This window comes from Astatotilapia calliptera, chromosome 4 (genome assembly GCF_964374335.1).
Source record: "Astatotilapia calliptera chromosome 4, fAstCal68.1, whole genome shotgun sequence".
In the NCBI taxonomy this organism is placed as follows: domain Eukaryota; kingdom Metazoa; phylum Chordata; class Actinopteri; order Cichliformes; family Cichlidae; genus Astatotilapia; species Astatotilapia calliptera.
The window spans coordinates 580001-593060 of record NC_137425.1 but is presented as its reverse complement, the minus strand read 5'-3'; the positions used below and the strand labels follow the sequence as shown (position 1 = coordinate 593060).

At 46.3% G+C, this 13060-nt stretch overlaps 2 protein-coding genes across 13 annotated transcripts in view; one reads left to right on the top strand and one right to left on the bottom strand.

Annotated features, from left to right (window-relative positions):
- The window catches only part of LOC113020113 (serine/threonine-protein kinase WNK4-like), a 27570-nt gene extending 15544 nt beyond the window's left edge, over positions 1 to 12026 (bottom strand). For 5 of the 10 annotated variants that reach the window (XR_013908428.1, XM_080299998.1, XM_080300002.1 and 2 more), the window contains exons 1-11: positions 11832 to 12026; positions 9625 to 10043; positions 4317 to 4489; positions 3838 to 3957; positions 2067 to 2287; positions 1822 to 1979; positions 1655 to 1743; positions 1352 to 1571; positions 1060 to 1272; positions 738 to 921; positions 456 to 637 (exon numbers count right to left, since the gene is read on the bottom strand). Coding sequence is in view for 9 of the 10 variants with exons in the window: in XM_080299998.1 (XP_080156124.1) it covers positions 456 to 637; positions 738 to 921; positions 1060 to 1272; positions 1352 to 1571; positions 1655 to 1743; positions 1822 to 1979; positions 2067 to 2287; positions 3838 to 3957; positions 4317 to 4489; positions 9625 to 9996 (1932 nt within the window). In the remaining variant the exon portion in view is untranslated. Of the gene's footprint in view, positions 1 to 455; positions 638 to 737; positions 922 to 1059; positions 1273 to 1351; positions 1572 to 1654; positions 1744 to 1821; positions 1980 to 2066; positions 2288 to 3837; positions 3958 to 4316; positions 4490 to 8766; positions 9421 to 9624; positions 10044 to 11831 lie in introns of those variants that run through there. The other 5 variants (XM_080299999.1, XM_080300000.1, XM_080300001.1 and 2 more) reach the window with 5 other exon arrangements.
- LOC113020114 (leucine-rich repeat-containing protein 3-like) overlaps positions 11953 to 13060 on the top strand; it is an 8439-nt gene continuing 7331 nt past the window's right edge. The window contains exons 1-2 of one of the 3 annotated variants that reach the window (XM_080300007.1): positions 11953 to 12097; positions 12654 to 13060. The exon at positions 12654 to 13060 is cut by the window's right edge and continues 1208 nt beyond it. The gene's annotated coding sequence lies outside the window, so the exon portion shown is untranslated. The other 2 variants (XM_026163813.2, XM_026163812.2) reach the window with 2 other exon arrangements.

Genomic DNA, 13060 nt, shown 5'->3' with positions numbered 1-13060 from the left:
CCTTCTGTGACGTCCTCTAGAGGGCGACAGAGAAGCTCGTGTAAAACTAACCCATGACAAGAGTCACACAGACGTGTCTAAGATAATCTCATCGCTCTGTGCTGACAGCTGGCTGTACCCACTTTATCAAAGGTCAGTGAACAGTACCCTGCACCCCTGCTGGCAGGTCGTCTTAGCAACAACAAACCTTTGAAGAGATTTTACTAAATTTGATTGGTGGTTTAATACATGCAGTTTTTATTCCTGGTGACTGTTTAAAGTTATGACCCTCCCCGTTTAGGCTGCTTCAAGGAGGAGAAGACGTAACTTCTCTGGTTTCGTTCTAATGACATCATCAGGAAACAGCGGCCACACTAAATCTGAACGCGTGTGTTGCATGTGTGGTCGCTCAGATCTGAGAGTTGTGAAGGAGGGAGGAGCACAGCCGCGACAGGAGCTCCTCCTCCTCTGCTCACCTTTGGGAAACGCAGCACGGGGAGGGGCGGAGGTTTGGCTTTGGATAGGAGCCGAGTCACAGGGGGAGGAGCCTCAGGTCGAGGGGTTTCCTGGACCACGGGTGGAGGTGCAGGGTTTTTGACTGGAGGAGGCGGAGCTTCAACACCCGAGGAACTGAAGGAGAAGTCTGTGTCACAGTCGGCTGCAGTGAGAAGGCGGAGAAGCGTTAAAATCTGAAGGTGCAGAGAAACGTGAACTAAAACATTTAACGATCGACGATCACAAACGAACAAACGCCTCACAGGTAGCTGACGACCACGAGGCATGTCTGGTAGTCTTGTCGTCCTCGTCGCCGTCTCCTCCCATCCTGCTGGACATGCCGCTGTTCCCAGAATCCACCGGACTGCTGCTCAGCGACATCACCAACGACGTCATACCTGTGATGGGAGGGGCTTTTTTCAAGGCAGATGTGGTGGCTGAATCCTGCTGTGAAATTAAAATGGAGGAAGGTGAAGATCTTTAATCTTAAAATTACGTGTTATTGAAAAACATAAACTGTTCGATATTCAAAGATCCGGACTGCAGGTGTAATCTCTGCCAGCAGGAGGCGCTGTTTAAACACACCTTCCCATCAGCTGTGTTTGTGGCTGGCTTCTTATTGGACGTTTCAGATGCCTGGGGGTCAACCTCCTCTTCAATCACTTCTTTCTGGTGTTTGAGCTTTTCCTCCTCCAGGCGGCGCCGTTTCTCCCGCTGGCGCTTTATGGCCGTCACCCGATATCTGATCGCCTTGGCAATCACCTTATAGTCTGCGTCGCACACGAACCCCAGCACCACCTGTGACACAGAGACACAGGTAAGACCACCTGCCAACTGGTGTCATGGTGTGATGCCACCTGTGCGGCGGTGCGGGTACCATCTCCTGAGCCACCTCCTCGGGGACGTCCTTGTACAGCTCGAACACGAACTCTATGGCGTTATGGTCTTTATATTTGCCACAAAGCTTCTTGTTGTCGTCCATCCGCAGCCAGAGTTTCAGCGACGTCTTCGAACCATCGTCTTCTTCTGCCAGTTCCACGTGGACGCCCAGCTTCTCCTGGAAGAACCGGTGATCCAGCAGGTCCTGAACTGTGAACCTGAAGGCCAGAAAGACAAACAAACACTGAGTTTTCCTGCTGTTACCACAGGCCGTGAACTGCCCACAAACTCGTGGCATTACCTCTCGCTGCTCTTGGTGCGGATGCAGCCCTCAATGATCTCCCTCAGCTCTGGGATGGTCACTTTGGAAAAACTCTCTGGTTTGATTCCCTGAGAGACAAACAGGAAGTCAAAAATCTGGGCATGAGGACATGAAGTAAAACGCGCTAAGCGAGGGCGGGGCCTTACACTGGTGACCTTGCGGTAGATCTGGCCAGCGTTCTGACACTCAGAGTATGGATACTCGGAGGTCGCCATCTCCAGGATGCACATGCCGAAGGCGTAAATGTCCACGGCCTCGTCGTACTTCTCCTCATACATCTCTGGAGCCATGAACTCTGGAGTTCCTGAATGCACCACCAGAAAAACCATGAAGCAGCTTTTTGGGCCCACTGACTTTCTGAGGTCATGGAGGGTTACAGACTGTCTCTTACCAATCACACTCTTAGCGAACGAGGCCTTCTTGAGTGTGGCGAGGCCCAGATCTCCGATCTTGACGGAGGCCGTGGGCCCGGTGATGAAGATGTTGTCACACTTGAGGTCTCGGTGAATGATCGGGGGGCAGCGTGAGTGCAGGAAGTGAAGCCCCTTTAGGATCTGGAGGCTCCAACGCTGCAGCAGCTTCAGTTTCATCTGACGGAACCTGCGCAGGTACCTGGACGAGTTTAAAGAAAGACAGACGAGATCCAAGAAGTCAAATTAGGATCAATAAATAATTAGAATAATAACTTTATCTAAATAGCACTTTTCAAAACACGGGGTTACAAAGCGCAGCTGGACACTGATGATAAGTGTACATGTTAAAACTTACAGACATTCATTCAACGCGTGGTTTCAAACTGCGTCAACAAATGAAGGGGAATGAATTAAGGAAACGCTAACCTATAAAAATGAGTTTTCAGCATTCACTAAAACACAAAGTCAGCCAACCTGATAGTCTGAGGAAGGCTGTCCCACAGCCTACAAACTGCGATCATCTCTGGTTTTAAAATCAGAGGGAGGGACAGTCAGAAGGCCCTGATTGGACGATCGGAGAGGCGGGCTGATCAGGTGTTAGAAGCTCAGCTACATAAGCAGGGCCCATCCATGTAGAGCCTTATATGTCAATAACACAATCTTAAATCTGAATTATACTGGAAGCCAGTGAACGGAGGCAGGGATTGGTGTGATATGTGACTGATAGCTGGTTTTCTGCTTTCTGAACTAATTGGAGATGAGCTATGGAGAGACGCACGTGAAAGACGCAGTAATCAAGATGTATACTAAAAGTTCAAGATGACTGACTGGCAGTAAAGGTTTGATTGTCACAATATTTCTCAGATGAAGGAAACAATACTGGCTAACCTTTGAGAGATTCAAAATTCAGGCGGTAATCAAAAGCGATAAAAAGCAGATGATTTGATGTTATTGGCGAGGGGCCGATGTACTGATAAACGTCCTTAGAGAAACTGTCTGGGCCGAGCACTAGAACCTCGGTTTTACCAGAGTTGAGATGGAGGAAGTCAGACTACATGCAACTAATAATGGCAGAGAAACATTGAAGCAAGAGAGGCTGTTGACATATTACAGTGTGTCATCTGCATAGCAGTGGTAGGAGACTCCATTAAAACCACTGATTAGTTGACCCAGAGGTAACATAGACAAAGACAACAGAACTGGTCCAAGGACCGAGCCCTGGGAGACTCCACTGGTGCAGATGAGGACACTGGTTAATATGAATTCTGAGGAATCTGAAAAGTATAAAGAAACCCATTTGAGACCAGTACCAGCGATGCCGACCCAACAATCTCAACGAGCTGACAAGAAACAGGAAGTTTGGAAATTGGCCCAAAATTGTTTAAAAGAGTGGAGGAGGTTTTTTTTAGTACAGGAAAGACACCGGCTGTTTTAAAGTAATCTGGGACACAGCCAGATGTAAGGGACTGACAAGAGAGAGAGGCCAGGGGGAGGTGCACATGTGTGAGGCTATATCCAAAAGATCTGTTGGAGAAGTGCTTTGAACTCGGACAACAGAACTGGGTAAAAGCCTTCGGGTGGTTGAAGAGGCACGGACTGGGTGTGACCTGATATTTTGATCTTGCAGGTGAAGAAACATTTTCCCAGTTATTAGCAGACACTGGAGTAACAGCAGACTGAAGAGGGTTAGGATGTTTGCTGATGGTGTCAAATAACAACATCGGATTAATCTTTGTTATCGTTACTCACACTAGTAAAATAAGATGTTGGATGAGTGTGACTAATAACTCCTTCATATGGAGATAGGAAGTCTTGTTCCATCTACCTCCAGGTTTTCTGCACCCTCTTCTTTGGTGGTGGATATGATCACTAATCCAGGGGAAGAACTGGTAATGGATTAATCTGACTTTAAATCTGCAACACGATCCAGAATTCATCAGCATGTATTATTTAACCAGTAAACTGAGTAAATGGTAAATGGCCTGTATTTGTACAGTGCTTTACTAGTCCCTAAGGACACATTCAGGTATCCACCCATTCACACACACATGCACACACTGGTGATGGCAGCTACATTGTAGCCACAGCCGCCCTGGGGCGCACTGACAGAGTCACTGATATCTGAAAAATTAGTTGTTGATGTACTACGGTGAGAATCAGCATCAAGTTCCCAAATACAGAGTGTTGAGGAACTACAGAAGAACCAAATGTTCTGGTTCTGGACTCACATCTTGAGGGTCCCGGACGTCATGAGCTCCGTCACCAGGATGGTGCATTTGTGTCCCTTCAGCGTCGACTTCCAAGAGTCGTAGAATCGGACGATGTTGGGATGCTGCAGAGCTTTCAGCATCTCCACCTCCTCGTTGAAGCGCTGACGCTCGGCCTTGTTCAGACGGTGAGTCTGTTACGACACGAACACATGAACATTTCCAATCATTCGCTCGTCCGTGAATTCAGAGATCAGATCGGCAAAAAACTCGCTGAAAAGCCTTCAGCTGATCCAAAATGCTGCAGCAAGAGTCCTGACAGGGACTAGAAAGAGAGAGCAGATTTCTCCTGTTTTGGCTTCCTGTTAAATCCAGAATTGAATTCAAAATCCTGCTCCTCACATACAAGGTCTTAAATAATCAGGCCCCATCTTATCTTAATGACCTTGTAGTACCATATCACCCTATTAGAGCACTTGGCTCTCGCTCTGCAGGCCTACTTGTTGTTCCTAGAGTATTTAAAAGTAGAATGGGAGGCAGAGCCTTCAGTTTTCAGGCCCCTCTTCTGTGGAACCAGCTTCCAGTTTGGATTCAGGAGACAGACACTATCTCTACTTTTAAGATTAGGCTTCAAACTTTCCTTTTTGCTAAAGCATATAGTTAGGGCTGGACCAGGTGACCCTGAATCCTCCCTTAGTTATGCTGCAATAGACGTAGGCTGCCGGGGGATTCCCATGATGCATTGAGTTTTTCCTTTCCAGTCACCTTTCTCACTCACTATGTGTTAACAGACCTCTCTGCATTGAATCATATCTGTTATTAACCTCTGTCTCTCTTCCACAGCATGTCTTTATCCTGTCTTCCTTCTCTCACACCAACCAATCACAGCAGATGGCCCCGCCCCTCCCTGAGCCTGGTTCTGCTGGAGGTTTCTTCCTGTTAAAAGGGAGTTTTTCCTTCCCACTGTTGCCAAAGTGCTGCTCATAGGGGGTCATATGATTGTTGGGTTTTTCTCTGTATCTATAAAGCGCCTTGAGGCGACTTTTGTTGTGATTTGGCGCTATATAAATAAAATTGAATTGAATTGAATTGAATCAATGAGGCGGCTCTGACGCAGCTTCGCTGTGAAGGACGCTGAGCCCTCGTACACTAACAGATCTGCTGACAGGACAACATACGCTTCTCACATCACTGCAGAGCATGATGGGAAACCAGCACCAAACACACACACGCCGTCTGTACGACGCGTTTCTTTGGTGTATATTTAATTTTTCTGGTTCACACACACAAGAGCTGTGGCACCAGTCTAACCATTAAACAGACATCAAATCGCACCAAGACATACAATTCAAAAAGTCAAATAAATTACACGCAGATTCAGATACTGAAAAGCAGTAAACTAAAAATACAATATTACAACAAAATAAATAAATGGGACAAGAATACATTTAAAAGGAATAAACTCACAATAAATAAATAAAGTAATTAAAATAATAAAAATACAGTTAGAAATATAAAACAAAATGAATGATACAGGAACAATAAAAGTCATAAGATTTAATTAAACATTTACAAATAAAATAAATGAAATATTTAATGAAATAAAAAATAAAGAACATGTAAATGCTGATTTTAAACCTTCTTGTTTAGACACTGGAGGTTACACGCGTAACCCTGGCTCTGCGTCACAATCAATCTACTCACCACGATTTTCACAATAAAAGCATGAAAATAAAGGACCACTAAGAAAATGTTTATTTGTGTGTGATCTCAGAAGCTGACCAATCACAGGTGAGCACGAAGGCCAAGTGAGAGTGCCTGTAATAATGACCATAAACACAAAGCAGGAAGTTCAGCACAGAGTTGATCTTTGACCTCTTTGCCCTGTGTGTGTGTGTGTGTGTGTGTGTGTGTGTGTGTGTTATCAACAGCCAGCAGCTGTCCGTCCAATCAGATACTGTGTACGGTACAACAACGCGCTGAGTCACTGTTAACCCTTTATCACACACGTGCTGGTCTATGTGTCCTTGAGAGGACCGGGCCCCGTGTGTTTTTCACTCTATTAAAGATGAGACGAAAGGACGAAGGACGAGGAAGACAATGGTTTTTGTTGAGCCTGACTGAAGTAGGAGCTTTAAATCAGTCATAAAGTGTTTTATAACCTCACACATAAATTCCTCAGGACAGTCCCTTCGTATTAAACTTCATGCTGTCCTGACTCAGAGCTGAACCTTAAACCACAGACGCTCTCATAAAAACCTAAAAAGACAAACAAACCAACCTTACACTGATCTGGTCTGGGACCAGAGGTCTGCAGGCTCTGATGAAACCCGGTGTGTGACACTCAGCTGTGTGATATTCAGCTCAGCAGGTTTGCATAAACGTTCACTGAGGGGAGAGTCAGTGCTGCTCTGACATGACTGTGCACAGCTGTCCTGCCTGCATGTGTGCAGCAAACGTGTGCCTACAGACTCAGGATTCAATCGCGTTCACAACGACACGCTGCTGACGTCTCTGACTCGCTTGGAACCGATCTTTGACCTTTACTGTGAAACACTTAAGTATCTGTATCAAGCCTCCATGGAGAATCCTGGCTGACCTGTGACCTCTCAGGAAGTCTCATTTAGGTTCAAAGTTACTTTATTTAGACTTTACAGAGAAATGATGGCGTTTGTCGTCCCAAAACACACCTATGTGAACCTGACACACACATGTTTGGTCATCAGGCACGATGAGTCTAATACAACAGTTCTTATTAAGTTGAGTGAGAGGAACAAAGCTGTTTCCATAACGCCTCGCCCTGCATCCCGCAGAGGATGGAGCCATTATTAGAAGTGATAAATCCTCTGCACCTGTTTAGAGTCCAGGGAGGCTAAACAGGCTGCGACTCACCTGTCAGACGGCAGAGGTCTGACCGAACCATGCCACCAAACGAGTCAAATCAGAAACAATCAAATGATTACAGGGAGTGCAGAATTATTAGGCAAGTTGTATTTCTGAGGAATAATGTTATTATTGAACAACAACCATGTTGTCAATGAACCCAAAAAACTCATTAATATCAAAGCTGAATGTTTTTGGAAGTAGTTTTTAGTTTGTTTTTAGTTTGAGCTATTTTAGGGGGATATCTGTGTGTGCAGGTGACTATTACTGTGCATAATTATTAGGCAACTTAACAAAAAACAAATATATACCCATTTCAATTATCTTGGACACGTGTGATGGAGCATTGTCCTGCATGAAAATCATGTTTTTCTTGAAGGATGCAGACTTCTTCCTGTACCACTGCTTGAAGAAGGTGTCTTCCAGAAACTGGCAGTAGGACTGGGAGTTGAGCTTGACTCCATCCTCAACCCGAAAAGGCCCCACAAGCTCATCTTTGATGATACCAGCCCAAACCAGTACTCCACCTCCACCTTGCTGGCGTCTGAGTGGGACTGGAGCTCTCTGCCCTTTACCAATCCAGCCACGGGCCCATCCATCTGGCCCATCAAGACTCACTCTCATTTCATCAGTCCATAAAACCTTAGAAAAACCAGTCTTGAGATATTTCTTGGCCCAGTCTTGACGTTTCAGCTTGTGTGTCTTGTTCAGTGGTGGTCGTCTTTCAGCCTTTCTTACCTCGGCCATGTCTCTGAGTATTGCACACCTTGTGCTTTTGGGCACTCCAGTGATGTTGCAGCTCTGAAATATGGCCAAACTGGTGGCAAGTGGCATCTTGGCAGCTGCACGCTTGACTTTTCTCAGTTCATGGGCAGTTATTTTGCGCCTTGGTTTTTCCACACGCTTCTTGCGACCCTGTTGACTATTTTGAATGAAACGCTTGATTGTTCGATGATCACGCTTCAGAAGCTTTGCAATTTTGAGACTGCTGCATCCCTCTGCAAGATATCTCACTATTTTTGACTTTTCTGAGCCTGTCAAGTCCTTCTTTTGACCCATTTTGCCAAAGGAAAGGATGTTGCCTAATAATTATGCACACCTGATATAGGGTGTTGATGTCATTAGACCACACCCCTTCTCATTACAGAGATGCACATCACCTAATATGCTTACTTGGTAGTAGGCTTTCGAGCCTATACAGCTTGGAGTAAGATAACATGCGTGAAGAGGATGATGTGGACAAAATACTCATTTGCCTAATAATTCTCCACTCCCTGCATTATTATTATTTATTAAACGTGACAAACTTCATCTAATATTTTCTGTTAGACGGTATCAGGAAGTGACACGATGCAAACAGGCAGACAGAAAGATGAGAAACACTGGATTCCTCAGCAGCTGTGCTGGCAGAGTTTAAACAGGTCTGTTTTCATCCACCTGCTACAAGTTTATTAACACTTTAACTGGATTATTCTGACAGAACGAGCTCACAGATGAGTAAAGCGCTGCAGTGTTTGGGAGTATGTGGCGTCTACAGCTGCTGATAACGGTGAAGGTAAAGTTGGGAGGCAAACCCATCGAAGCTTACCTCCGTTTATCTCACAGGCGTGCCGCGCCCTTCGGCAGTATCTATGGGCGTCTCCGGCCGCCAGCTTGCTTTCAGTTAAACAGAACCAGCTCGTCTAACGTCGTTTCACACCAAACGCCGAGCAAAGCTTCGCCTCGTGTTGCTCGCACGTTTACAGTCGCCGGTCTGTTTGTGGACACAAATGTTCACCTGTGGCGACCAGCGAAAGAACAACCGTTTGTCCACAAACAGGGAGACGTCTTCACCCGGCCGCGGCGAGCTGGCACCGACACCTGCTCAGACTGAACGCCGCAGGAGGAGCACCCCGCGACCCCGACCCCGGACCTCGCTCTGACTGACGATAGCCTTAGTTTGATGCTCTCAGCAGTGCCGCGCTTTTTTGGGAGTTGTGGCCAATCATGTTCCTGTTAGTTTTACAGATGGGTCACTGTCAGAAGGCGTGCTCATTAGTGCCGGTGTGTGAACTCATGTCGATGATGATGATGATGAAGAGTCTGAGAGCGTGCAGCTCGCTCAGCCCTGAGGACGGAGGCGCGTCCTCGCAGACACAAACTCAGGTGTGTTAAACATTTACCAAACCTAAAGGTCCTCATTCTGAGCCAATCAGAGCTCACGGTCTGAGGCATCAGCCAATAAAAGCATAAAACCGACCTCAGAGCTCAAACACACAAACTGACCTGAGATAAGAAACAAACAAGTACAAAAAAACGATTATTGTTGTTTAGTAAATAATAAAAACAAATCTTTACTTTTACCACTATTACTGTGTGTGTGTGTGTGTGTGACTGTGTCTGTGTGTGTGTGTGTTTGTGCGCGTGTCTGTGTGTGTGTGTGTCTGTGTGTGTGTGTGTGTGTTACCTGCAGCTCACACCAGGCCACCTCCACCGTGGTCTCGGTGTCGAGTCCTTTGTAAACCGCCTTAAAGGATCCTCGTCCGATCTCGATGTCGAACTTGAGGAATCGTCCATCGGGCGATGAAGCTACCGCCTGTGTCTCTGCTTCGTCGCGCTCTTCCTCCTTCTGTTGCCATGGTAACACCTCCCTGTTTGACAGCACCGCGGCCGCCTCCTCCCCAGAGTCCGAGCTGCCGTCCTGAGGCTTAACCGCAGCATCTGATTGGCTGGCGGGGTCGTCCTTCGATGTGGTCACGTCCGACTCCTCTTCATTCTCTTGTTGTTTTTCTTCTTCAGGTCTTTTTTTGCTGTCGCTGTCAGGGGTCCAAGGCAGCATCCTCCACCTGTGTCAGCTGACTGGTGGTGATGTCTGAGTAGGAGGAGCTGTGGGAGGGTCGATGGAGACACGAGATGTTAAACATCACCATGACGACACACCAACATACAACAACTGCATAACCTGAGCGTCACACAACATACGACCTGATGAATCGGTGCAGCATCGACTCATTTAAACTTGTTGATCCGATCAGTATCAGAGGGCGTTAATGAAAAGAATAACAGGTGCAGGGGCAGCAACGACACACCCCCTGAAACAGGAAACAGGTGGAGGTCGCTGACACTTCCCCTCCTCATCTGACTGCTTTTCACCAGATGTGCATCTGGCTGGGGTCAGCGTGAGGCCATACCTGCAGCCTATAAAGGGCGTCCGTCACTTCCACTTAACCCACCAGCAGGACCAGTATCTGCTCCTCTGTGTAAGGATGAGCTCTGCCGGAGCCACAACATGACCTCCAGCAAGAACACTCTGAGCACCGTCACAGACTCCATGAGGGTGGCCCGAGGGCCCGATGTGAGCCCTGTGCTCCTGCCCAGCACCGTGGAGCCTGACGGGCATGTGCCACAGAGTACCAGAGCTGCCCTGTGCTTCTCACAGATGTGTGAGCAGCTTCAGCCTGAGCACACGTGACAGACGTGAAGGGTCAGGAGAAGCTGAGGAGAACGCTACGCTGCCTGTAACATCGTTCAGAGACTTGATGGCAGATCAGTGATGGTCGGGGGAGGCGTATCCACGGAGGGACACCAGTGTAGCGGGTCCTGCGTTCCTCTGGTGGAAGACGTGTGGAGGACGAAGGACGTGACGGGCCCACACGCTCGTCTGACCTAAAGCTTGCAGAACATCCGGGACATGATGTCTGTACCTCAGACAGGAGCTCAGACCGGGTCCAGATCTGAGAGGAGGTCCTTTAGCACGCGCTCGCCCCGACGTTATCATCATGTACATAAAACACGAGGCCACACAAACTACTCACTGTGTTTTACTTTGGTCTGATTCTTTAAAGAAACTTCACTGAAGTTTTATATACATACATACATATATATGTATATATACATATATATATATGTATATATACATATGTATATATATATACATATATACATACATATATATGTATGTATATATACATATATACATATACATATATTTATATGTATGTATGTATATATTATATATATATAATATATATGTATGTATATATATATATATATATATATATGGTAAATGGCCTGTATTTATATAGCGCTTTTCTAGTCCCTAAGGACCCCAAAGCGCTTTACACAACCTGTCATCCACCCATTCACACACACATTCACACACTGGTGATGGCAAGCTACATTGTAGCCACAGCCACCCTGGGGCGCACTGACAGAGGCGAGGCTGCCGGACACTGGCGCCACCGGGCCCTCTGACCACCACCAGTAGGCAACGGGTGAAGTGTCTTGCCCAAGGACACAACGACTGAGACTGTCCAAGCCGGGGCTCGAACCGGCAACCTTCCGATTACAAGGCGAACTCCCAACTCTTGAGCCACGATCGCCCCGTATATATATGCATGTATATATACAATATATATATGTATGTATGTATATATATATACATACATACATATATAGTATTTATATACATACATATACTATATATATGTATGTATATAAAAAATGTTACTGATTTTGTTTTCTGCGTAAATCAAGTAAATAAAGTTTATTCGTATTTCGTTTTGATATTCTACTTTTTAAAGCACCTGTTTTAAAATGTTTGAAGCACAAAGGAAGTTGTTTACTTCATAAACTATAATAGTGTGTGTGTGTGTGTGTGTGTGTGGTACTCACGCTGTGTGTGCAGCAGCGGTCACTTCATCAGTCTGACGCCGCAGAAGCAGAAACAGAACAGCAGGTGTTTCAGAGCCGGACTCTGGAAACAGCTTCTCGGAGCACATACGTCATTTCTGCGCAGGCTGCACGCGCTGCAGAAAGAGAGTGTGAGCACGAGCTCTATCAGCACAGCACAGGCGGCACGAAGTGCATGAAGCCCCGCCCACCGGACACCTGTCACCTGCCTGATAGAAACAGGAAGCGAACCAGCCCCCGGGCACTGTGTGAGTACTGACATAAGTACTGCATGTGCTACCAACACGGAGTGCCTGCAGTACTCGGAGCCATGGCTCAGTATTATTGAATAACACACGTTGGATCGGTATTTAATTAGTCCGCGTGCTCGTGAAGGATGATTTTAGTGCCGTCAGTCGCTCGGTGAAGTCGCGATGAACACACTCGCTCTGCTCAGTGAAAAGTTGCTGGTTTGATTCCAGCCAGAGAGTCTGGGTCTCGGCAGGAAGGCCAGTGCAGAGCGCCCCCTCGTGGTCGTGTTTATGTCGCTGAAGGTTTTCACTCTGATGATTTTATAGTTGAGATCTAATAAAGAAAACTGAAGGTAAAATGATTTTAACGGTAAAATAAGGGACAGAAACGTGATGACGCTGTTAGTATAAGAGCAAAGTGAAACTAGTGATAGTGTTAGGCAATCGATTGTGTTATTGATTTATTTGCATTTGTTTATTGAGTTTCTCACGGGTGTTTTTATAAAACCACACTGACGTCATTTATTCATTTCTTTAATTATGTTTTTTTTCTAACAGATTTTTTTTCTTACAGTTTTTCCCTCCGTGGGGTCACGTGACGTTGTTTCTGGTGGGCGGCAGTTTTCCTGTCGTTTATTTATTTGACTGTATTTATTATTTCGTTTGTGGGCGGAGCTTCGTCTTCAGTCGCTGCCCTGTCAGAGCTGTTCGTCTGTGTCTGGAGCAGCAGCATGTGAGTACAGCCCTGCTGTTGTTTGTTTGTTTGTTTGTTTGTTTGTTTGTTTGTTTGTTTGTTTGTGCAGTCACAGATCGGTTTCTGGCTTTTTAGGATGCGTCTCCATGGTAACAGTCTTGCTTCAAACCAAAAAGCTCTGAAACATTTGGGATGTGAGCAGCACTGACAGCTGCACAGCTTAGTGGAGATACAAGGTTAGCATGGAGGTAAATATCATGACAGCACTGAGAGTGGGTCCACAGAGG